Source organism: Budorcas taxicolor, chromosome 13 (genome assembly GCF_023091745.1).
Source record: "Budorcas taxicolor isolate Tak-1 chromosome 13, Takin1.1, whole genome shotgun sequence".
Lineage (NCBI taxonomy): Eukaryota > Metazoa > Chordata > Mammalia > Artiodactyla > Bovidae > Budorcas > Budorcas taxicolor.
The window spans coordinates 77,701,746-77,714,499 of NC_068922.1; the positions used below are offsets into that span (position 1 = coordinate 77,701,746).

Consider the following 12,754-nt stretch of genomic DNA (forward strand, 5'->3'; position numbering starts at 1 on the left):
ATCAACTGACCCTCAATTAAACACGTCCTCTGGGAATATAAAAATCATTCAAAATTCTGAAAAGCTTTTACTAAAATGAAGCCATGCTCCCTTGTTGAAGACTTAAAAGTAACAGAGCTATGGTGTTCAGATTATTCATCACTGTACCCCCAGACCTAGCACACAGTAAGGAGTTAACACAGAGATTAAGTTAGCTTTAAGAAAACAGCCAAATCAAATGAACGCAAAGTCAAGTTTGTAAATTTCTTCTTTTATTACAGGCTCCAAAACACAAAAATTTCCCAAGAACCCACCTGTTTTAAGTCACTATCATTAACACTTACATTTGGATCAGTATACTGGAAACTCAGACGATATCAGGAAAAAAAAAAATCGAAGTGCCAAATTTTACTATGTCACTGTTGCAGAAGTCCAGCAGGTTTAACATGTTAGACTCTTCTATTTCCTCATTCTTTAACATTCTCTTCATTTTCTGATAATATTATAAAGGAAACTGGAAAGAAAGAAATCACGTGTTCCTATCACACACCTCCTAGTCAGCCAGGCCGCCCTCCTGGCAGGTCGTTCGTCATCACCACCTGCCATCCTGTGCCTGTGCCAGGGACTGGGGAAACAGTGCTCTCCTGAATAAAGAATTATTGGTATTCAAACAATCAGAAGGAGAAAAAAAAAATCACACTTAACATCAAACTCAAAGCCATGCATTACCATGGCTCTAAGCATCACTACGTATTAAACAGCAAAGCATGAAAAGTGCTGGTTAATCCAGATCCGAGGCCAACAAAACGCCAAGTGATATTTACTTTTCAGTGTCATCAAAGTCAACATACGCTTTCATTTCTGTATGGAAGAAAGAGTGAGCCCAGTGTTTCATGGACTATGCTTATCAATCTATAATACTTTCTAAATTTCTCTTCTAAATCTTATGTTTAACCACTAAACTGTACTGTCCCCAACATCAAAAATTTGGTGTTCTAACATCTGGCCCTGTCTTACATGGATTTTCGGAGAACTGCAATTCGAAATAGAAAATACTTAAATGCAAGTGACATTTCAGTCCTACTGAGCAAAATAATCAGCAAACATCAGAAAGATTTAGATTCCCCCCCTTTATCAGAAGAGTCATAGGACTCTTCAAATACTTGAAATATCAAATGGAATCTGCAGAGCGTGTCAGCTTTGGCAAAGAGAGTAATCATTTTAAAGACTAAGAATCAGAAATCAAGAAACGAAGATCAAACTTAAACAAGAGGGGGAAGAGAAAGTAAGAGACAGATAAACCAAAAAACCTTGCCTCCTGCTTTCTCAAAAATCAGCTCAATTGCTCGTGAAAGGTTTCCGTAAGTTACTGACAGGCTGCCTATGGAAACCTTTCCCGAGCAAAAAATAAATAAATAAAAAAGAAATGGGTACAATGTAGGGAGCAAAAGTTAAGTCATAAAACTGACCAAGCAGTATATTTCTTAAAGTAAAAAGGAAAAATATAAATAAACTGAATCTCATTAAAGTTAAAAGCTTTTGCATATTAAATGACACCTACCAATAGAGTACAAAGACAACACACAGGATGGGAGAAAATACTTGCTAATCATGTCTCTGTAATGGTTAAATATTTTAACAATATAAAGAGCTCTTAATAGACAATCCAATGTAAGGAGGGTAAAAGAAAAAAAAGGGTAAAAGGAAAAATAAACAAATAAATAAATAAACAAAAAGGGTAAGGGAACCTGAACAGACCTTTCACTAAACAAGATATACAAATAGCCAATAAACACATGCAAAGATGCTCGACCTCATTACTCACTCGAGCTACCATTTCACACCTATGGGGATGTCTTACACTTAAAAAAATACACACTCGGAAAGCAAGTGTTGGCTGCAAGGCTGGAGAAAAGGCACTGGGGAAAGTCCGGCAGCTCCGCAAAGAATGAAACAGAATTACCCTTGTACTGTTACTGTTTAGTCGCTACCTCATGTCCAACTCTTTTGCGACCATGCAATGTAACCCGCCAGGCTCCTCTGTCCATGGAATTTTCCAGGCAAGGATACTGGAGTGAGTTGCCATTTCTAACTCTCCAGGGGATCTTCCTGACCCAGGGGTTAAACCCACATCTCTTGTTTGGCAGGCAGATTCTTTACCACCGAGGCACCTGGGAAGCCCTAGAATTACCATAGGACCCAGCCATTCCACTCCCAGGTAAATACTCCAAGAATTGAAAGCAGGGACTCGGACAGATCCGTGTGTGCCAACACCTGCAGCAGTGCTATTTACAACAGCCAGAAGGTGGAAGCAACTCAGGTGTTTGTCAACAGATGAGAAAACAAAACGGGGTGATACACATGATGGAATAGTATTCACACACAAAAAGAATACAGTTCTGACACATGCTATTCTAGGAGTGAACCAGCAAACATTCTGCCAAGTGAGCAGGGAAGACTCTAAGGGACAGATATCAGGCGATTCCGCTTACACGAGGCACCTGGGGCAGTCACAGGCACCGCAGATTAGCAGCTGGAGGCTGGGCCAGTGGACGAGGAGTTATTGCTTAATGGGAAGCGAATTTCTGTTTGGGGCAACAGAAATTTTTGGAAATAGTGGTCCTGGTTGCTTAACATTGTGCATGCAATTAATGCCACTGAATTGCACATCTAAATTACCAAAATACACGGCAAATTTCATGTCAGAAACATTTTACCACAGAGAAATAGCAAGGGGGAAAAAAAAAGGACAGAGTTGTTTCGGGCAAAGTGAATACCAAAATCACAAAATCACTGAATAATTTAAATTGGTGTCTCTTCTCAAACTCCCTCCCCTCAACCCCGTTAAAACTCAAAATAAGGATTAACTGAAGAAGTGACTCTTTCCCCAGGTTAAACACAATCCAAAAACAAAGAGGCTAGTTTGACCACACAACAGTTTCTCCATTCATTTCAATTAGTATTTAAGTGCATCTAGTGTGCTAAGCACAAGGATAGGACAACCCAGAGAACCTCCCTATCGAGACTCCATAGATTATGAAGATATGGACAGAATGAGTTTCTCTTTAAAAGTTAAATGATTAAATGGGTTTATTTAAAATACAAAGATTTACAATAGGTACGTCGAGATTCCTGAGGTCAGTCTACCATCACCTCTGGCCCACCTGGTTTAACTTTCCTAAATTGGCAATTGGTTTTTTTTTTTCCATTTTTATGCAAGAGAATAAAGGATTATTTGTTTTAAACTACACAAACAAGACCACAACACAACATTTAAGAAAATCCTATTTTCTGGCCTTTAAAAGCCAATAGTCTACCAATCAGAAAATACTGATAAACATCACAATCGTGAGTATAATTTAAGCTTAGTGCTTAAAAAGCACACCTCCTCACAATGGGGCAACTAGCAGGTCCATGAGTTAAAAAAAAAAAAAAATACTGTTTTTCCATCTTTCCAAGTATACAGTTGTTCAACACCTGAAAATTAAGCAAAAAGTTTAAGGGTCTCTTAATCATACTTTTAGGACCACTTGGGGTGAAAAAAATTCCTTCTCCATGGATATTTAAATGTTTTACAGCTCTTTAATAAAAATAATAAACTGCTGTGCTGCTGTGCTCACTAGCACACCTCTAGGTTAAGTTTTAAAGCATGACACTGAACTGTCCTACAATCTAGACGTCCCTGTACGTGACACTCCACAACATTTTTCATCATTATAATCATGCTACTAATCGCCTCAGAGAACTGTTCATAATTGATGATGGTAACTAAGGTACTTCAGAACAATGACCAGCTTTCCTTCTAGTCATGGCTAAGTACCTGGGTATCTCTGTCACCTGGGAAGGAGGCGGAACACTACTTATAGTCTAATAATTACTCACTCAAACTAACAAAAGGGGTGGGAAGGGGTGGAATCTGAGAAGAGACACCACTTTAAATTATTCAGTGTGATTCCCAGGCTTGGGATCAGTAGGAGGTATGAATGCTCTTCGCTATAAGCCACAATATTAAAAAGAATTACTGGGTCAAAATGTAATATTCATTTTTCATTTAACATCCAATTACCTAGAGGACTGAAGATGGAGCAGAAACTAATGAATCCAGGGCTCCATTTCATGTTTAAAAGCAAAAGTGTGAAGCTAGAGGGGGAAAAAAACTGATTTAGCAGATTAAAACTTAAAAGGATTACCCAGGGGACAAAAAGGGGGAAAAGAAAGAAAGAAGATTAAAAAAAAAAAAAAAGCTGTAACATCCCAAAGGTATTTCCATAGAATTCTTTAGGGTTTTTTCCCTTTGACCATTCTTTGTCACAATGCTTTCAAAGACAGACTTTGGTGCAGACATTTCTAAGTCTTATTTTCAGGGCAGATGTCCTCATGATGGTTACACACAACCATGTCTGATGGTTACACACTGACACTTCACAGAATTTCACTAAAGGTGGGAAACCAAGTGAATGAGTGGTCTGAACTTTTTAATTAATAAATGGGGTATCTTTACTTGACAGAACTCATTATTCCTTCCCCTAAAAGGTTCAACTCACACTTGCTCAGAACTATGGAACTTCGGGTCTAAGAGGGACCCTGGCATCTGTACTTGAGTTCACTGCTTCAGTTTATAGATGGGAACACTGAAATAAAGGCTTCCATCTAGTTATTGGTCAAGTTGGACTGGTGCCCCACCCTCCTCTGAGTTTAGCACTAGCATTAGGCCAAGAGGACATCTCCTATGGTAGGACATCTCCTATGGTTATAACAAAATATAACAATTCTGAGCCTATCCACTGTTGTGCCAAGCCCCCTTCCGTGCATATTCCACTCAATTCTCACAGCAACCCTGAGGAAGATGGTATACTCCATCGGGCAGATGGGAAAACTGAAAATCGTTTGCCCGCTCAGTCAGAGTTGACTCAAATCCAGGTCTGATTGATGTCTAACAGTTAACGCCAGTGTTAGTCGAGTCCGACTCTTTGTGACCCCATGGGCTGTACCCGCCAGGCTCCTCTGTCCACGGAATTCTCCAGGCCAGAATACTGGAGCGGGTAGCCATGCCCTTCTCCAGGGGATCTTCCCAACCCAGGGATCAAACCCGGGTCTCCTTCATCGGAGGCAGATTCTTTGCTGTCTGAGCCTCTAGTTCACCTTCATCCTATGGCCCTTACCTCGGCCTAGAGGGTCCTAGGAGGCCTGACCCCTACCGTCTTTCTAAGCTCACTTCCTACCACTTCCCGTCATTATAAAAATGCAGTCAACCTTCACTAGGGGTTCTGCCTCAGGGCCTTCACATATGCGTGACACCCCCATCACCACCCTAATCTCCAGACCTGAGAGTGGCCAGTTCTACCCTTCAAGTCAAATATTACCTCTTTAATGAATCTTTCCCTAACCACTCAGTCTAAAATAGACCCTCAGTTACTCCTACCACTATCCAAAAATATCTTGCATATTGGCTGTCTCCCCAGCAGAATAAAAGCACCACAAAGGGGAAAAACGTCCCACCAGAATGAAAGCACCAGGATGGCAGAAATGTTCCTCCTTACTCATTTCTAGACTGCCCAATACCCAAGAATATCTGACAAGAGGGGCAGCAATCAAAAAACACTACTTATTCAATCAGTGAATGAATGCCTATATCTGAACCTCCACCTCATCAACAGCTAGTATCACAGAATTTAGAAGTTGATTAGCTGGTTGTGGTGGATCACTTGCTAAGTCATGTCCAATTCTTGCAACCCCATGGACTGTAGCCTGCCAGGCTCCTCTCTCCATGAGATTCTCCAGGCAAGAATACTGGAGTGAGTTGCCATTTTCTTCTCCAGGGGATCTTCCCAACCTGGGAATCAAACCTGGCTCTCTGCATTGTAGGCAGTTTCTTTACTGACTGAGCTACAAGGGAAGCATCAACTGATTACATTACATACTATCTTCAGTTTTCTCTAGGTGTTTATCATGATTAACCGTATCTTTTCAATCGAATGTTATGTGCCTCAGGGATATTTTGTAATTCTCAACTTTGGACAAGTTAATGACTCAATCTGGGCTTAAAAAGCAGTCAAAAATCTAGAGGCTAAAGAATAACTCAAACCAGTCTATCCTAAAGGAAATCAGCCCTGAATATTCATTGGAAGGACTGATGTTGAAGCCGAAACTCCAATACTTTGGCCATCTGATGCGAAGAACTGACTCATCTGAAAAGACCCCAATGCTGGGAAAGACTGCAGGCGGGAGAAGGGGACGACAGAGGATGAGATGGTTGGATGGCATCACTGACTTCAATGGACATGAGTGTGAGTAAACTCCAGGAGTTGGTGATGGACCGGGAGGCCTGGTGTGCTGCAGTCCCTGGGGTCACAAAGAGTCGGACATGACTGAGCAACTGAACTGAACAGAGCTGAAAGAATTACTGCTCTTTCACTGACAGTGTACACAGGCCTGCTTCTTTTTATCTCCTTGAACGTCTTTGAAGCCAACACCCAATCTGCTTGCTTCTGTTTAACCTTCTGCTTCTGATTAGCCTTCAACTACGGGAGCTGGTGATGGACAGGGGGGCCTGGCATGCTGCAGTCCAAGGAGGTCGCAAAGGGCCAGACATGACTGAGTGACTGAACTGAACTGAACCTTCATCTTGACCAATGTTAACCACTGGTTCTCTCTCTCATTCTCTGGCAGGCCTCTGCAGCATCACAGTGCCTGCCTACTTCTCACTTGCTGAAGTTCTATTTGCTTTGTTGTGCAGCTGGATGTGCACAACATATCTTCCATGATCTAAAAAGCTGCTGGGACTTCCGTGGTGGTCCAATGATTAAAACTTTGCCTTCCAATGCCGGGGATGCGGGTTTGACCGTTGGCCGGGGATGCGGGTTCGACCGCTGGTCAGGGAGCTAAGATGATCCCACAGGCCTCATGGCCAAACCACCAAAAGGTAGAACAGAAGCAAGGTTGCAACAAATTCAATAAAGACTTTAAGAATGGTCCACACCAGAAAAATCTTTAAAAAAATAAAAGCTCCAAAATTAGTGTTCAGTCACTCAGTTGTGTCCAACTCTTTTGCGACCCCATAGACTGTAGCCTGCCAGGCTCCTCTGTCCATGGGATTCTCCAGGCAATGATACTGGAGTGGGTAGCCATTCCCTTTCTCCAAGGGAACTTTCTCGACCCAAGGATCAAACCCAGGTCTCCTACACTGCAGGCAGATTCTTACGGAAGCAAGTAAGTCAGCAAGCAGCACTTCAGCTTCTGTGGCCTTGGTGTTCCAGTCTTGGAGAGCTCTAAAGAGCCGTGGCCACACAAGGAGACCCTCCTTCCTGCCATATTATAGGCAGCTCCCACCGGCCTGTCAAGCTCACTGGGGGAAATGTCAGGGTCGGAGCAGAATTAGCTACTGGTCGGAGTATTGAAGCCCTGGAATGGCAACTGATACTGTCTGAACACTGCTTCCCAAGTCTGTCTGGGACCAGCACATTTTCACTTGTTCAAGAGACTTCAACTTCAAACCTAAGACTTTGTTTCCAACATAGCAAACTTCTGCAGGAAGACATAAAATATTACCAAAATCCTGGTCAAATGTGCTGCTGTTCAGTTTTATAACCTCAATCTGCTCTCCAAATGTGCTTTCCTTCTAAGAAGACTGATACAATGTAATACTCAGAGGAAATATCTGAGTGAGCCAGCCAGTGGGGAGAAGCAGGTCCTGTAACAGGGTGGTGCCTTTTAATTCTCTAAATAACCCACATTCACAGTGCCTATTTCACTCCAGAAAAGCTCAGGAACTAAGTACACCCAAGCATTTTGAGGCCACTTGCAGGTGAGGAAAAACAACAATTTTCATACTACACTTAGGAGGGGATCTGAAATTTTCCTGGGGTTACTAGAAAAGGTTGCATTTGATTATATAAAACATGTATCTTACCTAGAATCTTAGGTCCAAATCTCATATAGAATGCACATGAATTATCAACTTTCTATACAAAAAAACTCACTAGAAGTTTGGCTAAGACGCAGTTCTTGTTTTTCAAACAGCTTTGTTTTGTGGCCAAGGATAAGATCAAAGAATCAAGGGAACTTGCTCAAGGTCATCTGGTCAAATCAGGTGGGACTGAAATGACTGATTTCTGCCTTCCAAAAGCCAACCATACATCAAACTTGTCTTGGAACTAAGCAGGCCCAAAGGGAAAAATCACTCCTCCTTTCTTTTCCTCAATAATCAAAAGCAAAATTAAACAGAGGAACTTTAATAAAATGTCCTCAGTATATAAACTACTGCTCTAACAACGCACAGGCATGTCTCAAATTCAGTAACTGAAACGATTTGCAAACGTGAGTAACTGCTGTAACAACCTTCCCATGTGACAGCACCATAAACTTCATAAGAGTTTAAAAATCAGCCCTTCAAATGTACATCCATAAACAGTTCACTTATCTTCTAAAAGACCCGGTCAGACTGGAACAGAGGTACTCTGAGCTCTCGGATTTTTTCTAAGTTAAAAGATCATAAATAAGTCCAAAGTTCTCTCCAGAATTCTGAAAGGAACAGGGATATTTCAACAGTGCAGGTGAAACAAGTGATGAAATCAACAGTAACCACTCAGGCTGCAGGGGGGAGGGGGCTACAGAGAAGAGGCACCTATGCACTTTCCTAACCACATTCCTTTCCTCTTCCTTTTTTAAAACCCCCACCTCCTGGACACTTCTGCCCCATCCTTTTCATTTCTACTTTTAAGCTGCTGATGTTAAAACACTACTTTTGATTTAATAACAAAAACATAATGGCCAACGAAGCTGTATTTTTAAATTACTTAAACTGGATCAGCATGGGGATATCAAAGTAGCTAAGAGCACTCTGTATTTGTTACAAACACATTATAGCCCTATTTAGTGATCCTCCTCACATCCAATTTTCTAAGTCAAATGGTACCAGGAACCCCCATTTCAGATGACCCCCAAGCCCAGGAAAATTTCCCTTCACTCTCAGACTATATGGGTCACTGATATTGAGAGCCAGCGTTAGATCTCAAAAATATCAACAATAGTTATGCTGAAACTGTAGCTGGGCTATATTACATGTGAGCAACTTTAAAATATTTATAACTAATGTGATTTTTCTCACATCTCAAATTCAAGTCTGCCTATTTCCAAGTATAGCTGTAACACACTCTTGGATTAAGGACTTCCCTTTAGCCCTTGAGCACAACGTGGCCACAGGGTATACAAAGCAAACCAAAAGCAGGACTGGAAAAAATTAAACCTGGAAGGAAATACAAGTCTCATACTTCCCGTTATGCCAGAACACAGAATTGTCATTAGTTGAAAATGTATTAGGTTGAGCTATATCAAACTGCCGACATACAACTGGTTTTGACCTGCAAAAATGGAAATTTCACACGAATATCATCTAATATTATTTTCTAAGCTATTTTAATAATTGTCTCAAATAAAGTCTTCACAGCCCAAGGCATATAAAAAGCTTCTCTTTCTCTAGTTTGCCTTAACCTTTTGAAAAGATTTGCCACTCTGTCCAAAGCTGATTTTAAAAAATTAAGTTGGTTAACAGGAAAGCCAAGATAAAGAAAACTACCAAACTCCTCAATGTGAGAATCTGAAAACAACTCCACATCCTTCCCACCACTCCCCTTTTCCGACTAACAGAAGTTGAATCCCAAGTTGATCTGCCCTTTAGAAGACTTATACTTAAGGAGAAATTAGTGACTATTTCAGTGATTTCCATCTTTTTCAGTTACCAGTGAGGTAGGAATTGAAGTGTGGTAGAGCCCATTGCTTTACACTGGGGTTCCAGTGACCTAAAAATCTACCTCTGAAGAATTTTAATTAAGTTGATAAGTTCCATTTTGTTTCAGAATCTCTCTTTGCTTCTAATCTCTCTAATCAACAGGGTGATTACCAACCCAGTGGGATATATTTTTCCATTTAGACATAGTTGATATACGCATCAACACCAGGAAAAAACCTGTTCCTTTCACAAAAGGGCTTATGGCTCCAAGATTGCCTCTGGGTTCAAATCCATCATTTTACACTCATTTTTATTAGAGACTAATATCCAATATGCTAATGAACTCTTTTCTCAATTAATTCCCCTAATTACTCACCTGTTCTTATTCTGCCCAAATTCCTACCTCAGCAGGCCACCCACAGTTCCTTCCCAGAGGGAGATGGTTCTCCTAAAACACTGTCACAGCAACCTGATGTTACCTGTTCTATTTTCGAGATCGAGTTTGCAGTTCAAATCATCAATATTAACCAAATGAAATATGCTCTTCAAAAAAAAAAAAAAATCAGGAAAGAATCTTTTGCTGTATCTGGAAATATCTCTCTTCAGCTAGTTCAGTGTTGACAGGTCAACAAAAAGGCACTAATCATTACTTCAATCCTAAAGGGTTTTTCTCTAGTTAAACCATCAACCCTTTCCTAACATCCAAATAGTCCAGACTCTTTAGAGCAAAACTGCCCCACCTCCAACAGCATCTTCTGATCATTTCTCACCTTTCATGCCAAGTCAGGCAAATACATACCTTCCATCTACTCTCTTCTTTCTCAAAAGCTACATACAATAGCTGTTTCTTTTAAAACTCTCCAAGCATCAAGTACAATAGTAAGTACCTTAAAAGGGTATTTATCTACTTCCAGCTTTAAAACCCTATGAGGTTTTTTCATCCTAATGCACACCCCCATTTTACAGAGAAAAGCTGAGGCTAAGTAACTTGCTCAAGGTCATACTGGGCAGGGACCACAATCCAAGTCTGACCTCCAAGTTCCCTGACCTTAACCCTCACGCTGCTACTTCCTTCTGGTATCTTTCTTCTCCTCCCTGATATCTGCTCTGTGGTCTTAGACAGCCTCTACTTGGGCAGGGCTCAGTTTCTCCAGAGCTGCCTTTCCTTTAAAAGCTAAGCCTTTGAGAGAAGAATCAGCATCCATTCCATCTTTTCTCCACGCTCCTCCTTCCCACCTGCACCATTTCCCCGAGGCCCTCGTCATAGCCCCTGCTCTAGGGCCGTCCACCCCCGCCCCGGCCCCAGAACAGGTCCCCTTCTACCCTTAACGCCAGGAGACTCCAGAAGTGAAAGAAGGGAAGAAAGGAAGAGGCCACACAGCACCCCTTCCCCTAAGACTTCAGATGAGAAGAAACTGGCTGAGGACCAGAGAGGGGTGGTGAGGGCTGGGGAAAGATAGGCAGGAGGGCAGGGAGCGGGAATGACAAGGGTGTGCCCTTGGGGGTAGGCGGGGCAGGGGAGGGGATGGAGTGGCGGCGTGGGACGCTCCGGGGCTTGCAGATTGAATGGGGGGGTGGAACTCGGGGGGAGCGGGGGGCTGGCACCCGGCGAGGAAAGCGATCTGGCCATTCGGAGGAGGATGTGTGCGTTGGGGCGGAGGACCAGGAGGAGGATGTAACCAGGGAAAGTGGAGGGAAGAAAGGGCAGGGAGGGCGAGCGAGCAGGAAACGGTAGAGTCGCCGGCGAGCGGAGAGAAGGATGGATGGGAACCGGGATGGTTGGGACTCCGGGAGACGCCAGCACCGGGGCTCCGCGGGGAGGGGCGGGCGGGCTGCGGGGGGGTTCGGTGTCCGCGGAATGCCGGGAACCGGGGCTGGAGGAGACCCCGGGGCGGGAGCTCTCGAGGCGAGCAGCGGGAAGTAGGGGTTCTGGGGAGGCCGGGGCCAGAACAGGGGGCGTCCCAGCACGAAGCGGGTGTGTGTGTGTGTGTCGGTGTGCGCGCGCGCGCGCGAAGGCACCGTAGGGTTAGCGCCGGGAGATGGGGCTGAAGGAGGGCAGGGGGTGGGCGGGAGGCTGACGGGGGGGTGGGGGCTCCGGAGCCCGTCGGGGTTCAGAGGGCGGCAAGGTCCTGATCCCCCGAGGGCCCGGCGTGCGGCGTGCGGCGGGGGGAGGGGGGGGTCTCCCGAGGATCGGCCCGGAGTCCCCGTGGTCTTCCTAGCGCCAGGCTCCGAGTCGCCTCCCAACCGGGTGTCCTCCGAAAGCCGGGGTCCCCCGGGGCGGGGCGGTGGGTTCCCGGAGTTCCCCCCGCGGAGATCAGAACGGCACCCCCCACCCCGGGGACCCGGATCCCACTCCTACCTATACCCGGCGCCACATAGACGAAGTAGAGCAGCGAAGACGACAGCGAGAAGAAGAAGAGCGCGGCGAGCAGCGAGCGGCGCGGCAGCCGCAGCAGCCCCCGGCGGACGCGCATGCTGCAGCCGGGCCGCCGCTCGGGCGCCGGGCCGGGCCTGCTCCCGCCGCTCCCCGTCTGCCGCCTCCCGGGCCGCCGCCGCCGCCGCCGCCGCGCGGGCCTTGGCCTCCGCCTCCCGGGCCTCGCCGGCCGCCTCTTGCCGCCGCCGCGCCCTCCCAGCCGCCGGCCGCCGCGGGCCCGGCCACATGAAGCGGGCGGGGGCCTGAGCGGCCCGGCGGAGAGCGCAGCGGCGGGGGCGGGGCGGGGCGGGCCGCGGGGGCGGGCCGGGGGCGGGGCCAGCGCCGCCGGGCACCGTCGCAAAAGACCCGCGCGCGCGCTCACCGCGCGCTCCCCACGCCGTGCGGCCCCCCGCGGCGGCCCGCGGGGGAACGTCGCCAAATGGCGACAGCCCCTCTCACCGGAACGGCCGCCGCCCTGGATTTTGGGGAGCGTCGCTGAAGTGCCCGTCGGACCCCCCCAACCTGGGAGCCCAGGGCAGTCTGCAATGTCTGACGTTGGTCACCCACTGCGACAGGAGAGTGGGGATTGTAGGCACGGGGGCTCAGTACACACTTTCATTCAATCATCCATTCGG

At 45.5% G+C, this 12,754-nt stretch overlaps 1 protein-coding gene across 1 annotated transcript in view; it reads right to left on the minus strand.

The window, feature by feature from the left end:
- B4GALT5 (beta-1,4-galactosyltransferase 5) overlaps positions 1 to 12,180 on the minus strand; it is a 71,795-nt gene extending 59,615 nt beyond the window's left edge. The window contains exon 1 of the mRNA XM_052650581.1: positions 12,066 to 12,180. Within this exon, the coding sequence (XP_052506541.1) occupies positions 12,066 to 12,180 (115 nt within the window). The remainder of the gene's footprint in view (positions 1 to 12,065) is intronic.
- Between the last annotated feature and the right edge of the window lie 574 nt (positions 12,181 to 12,754).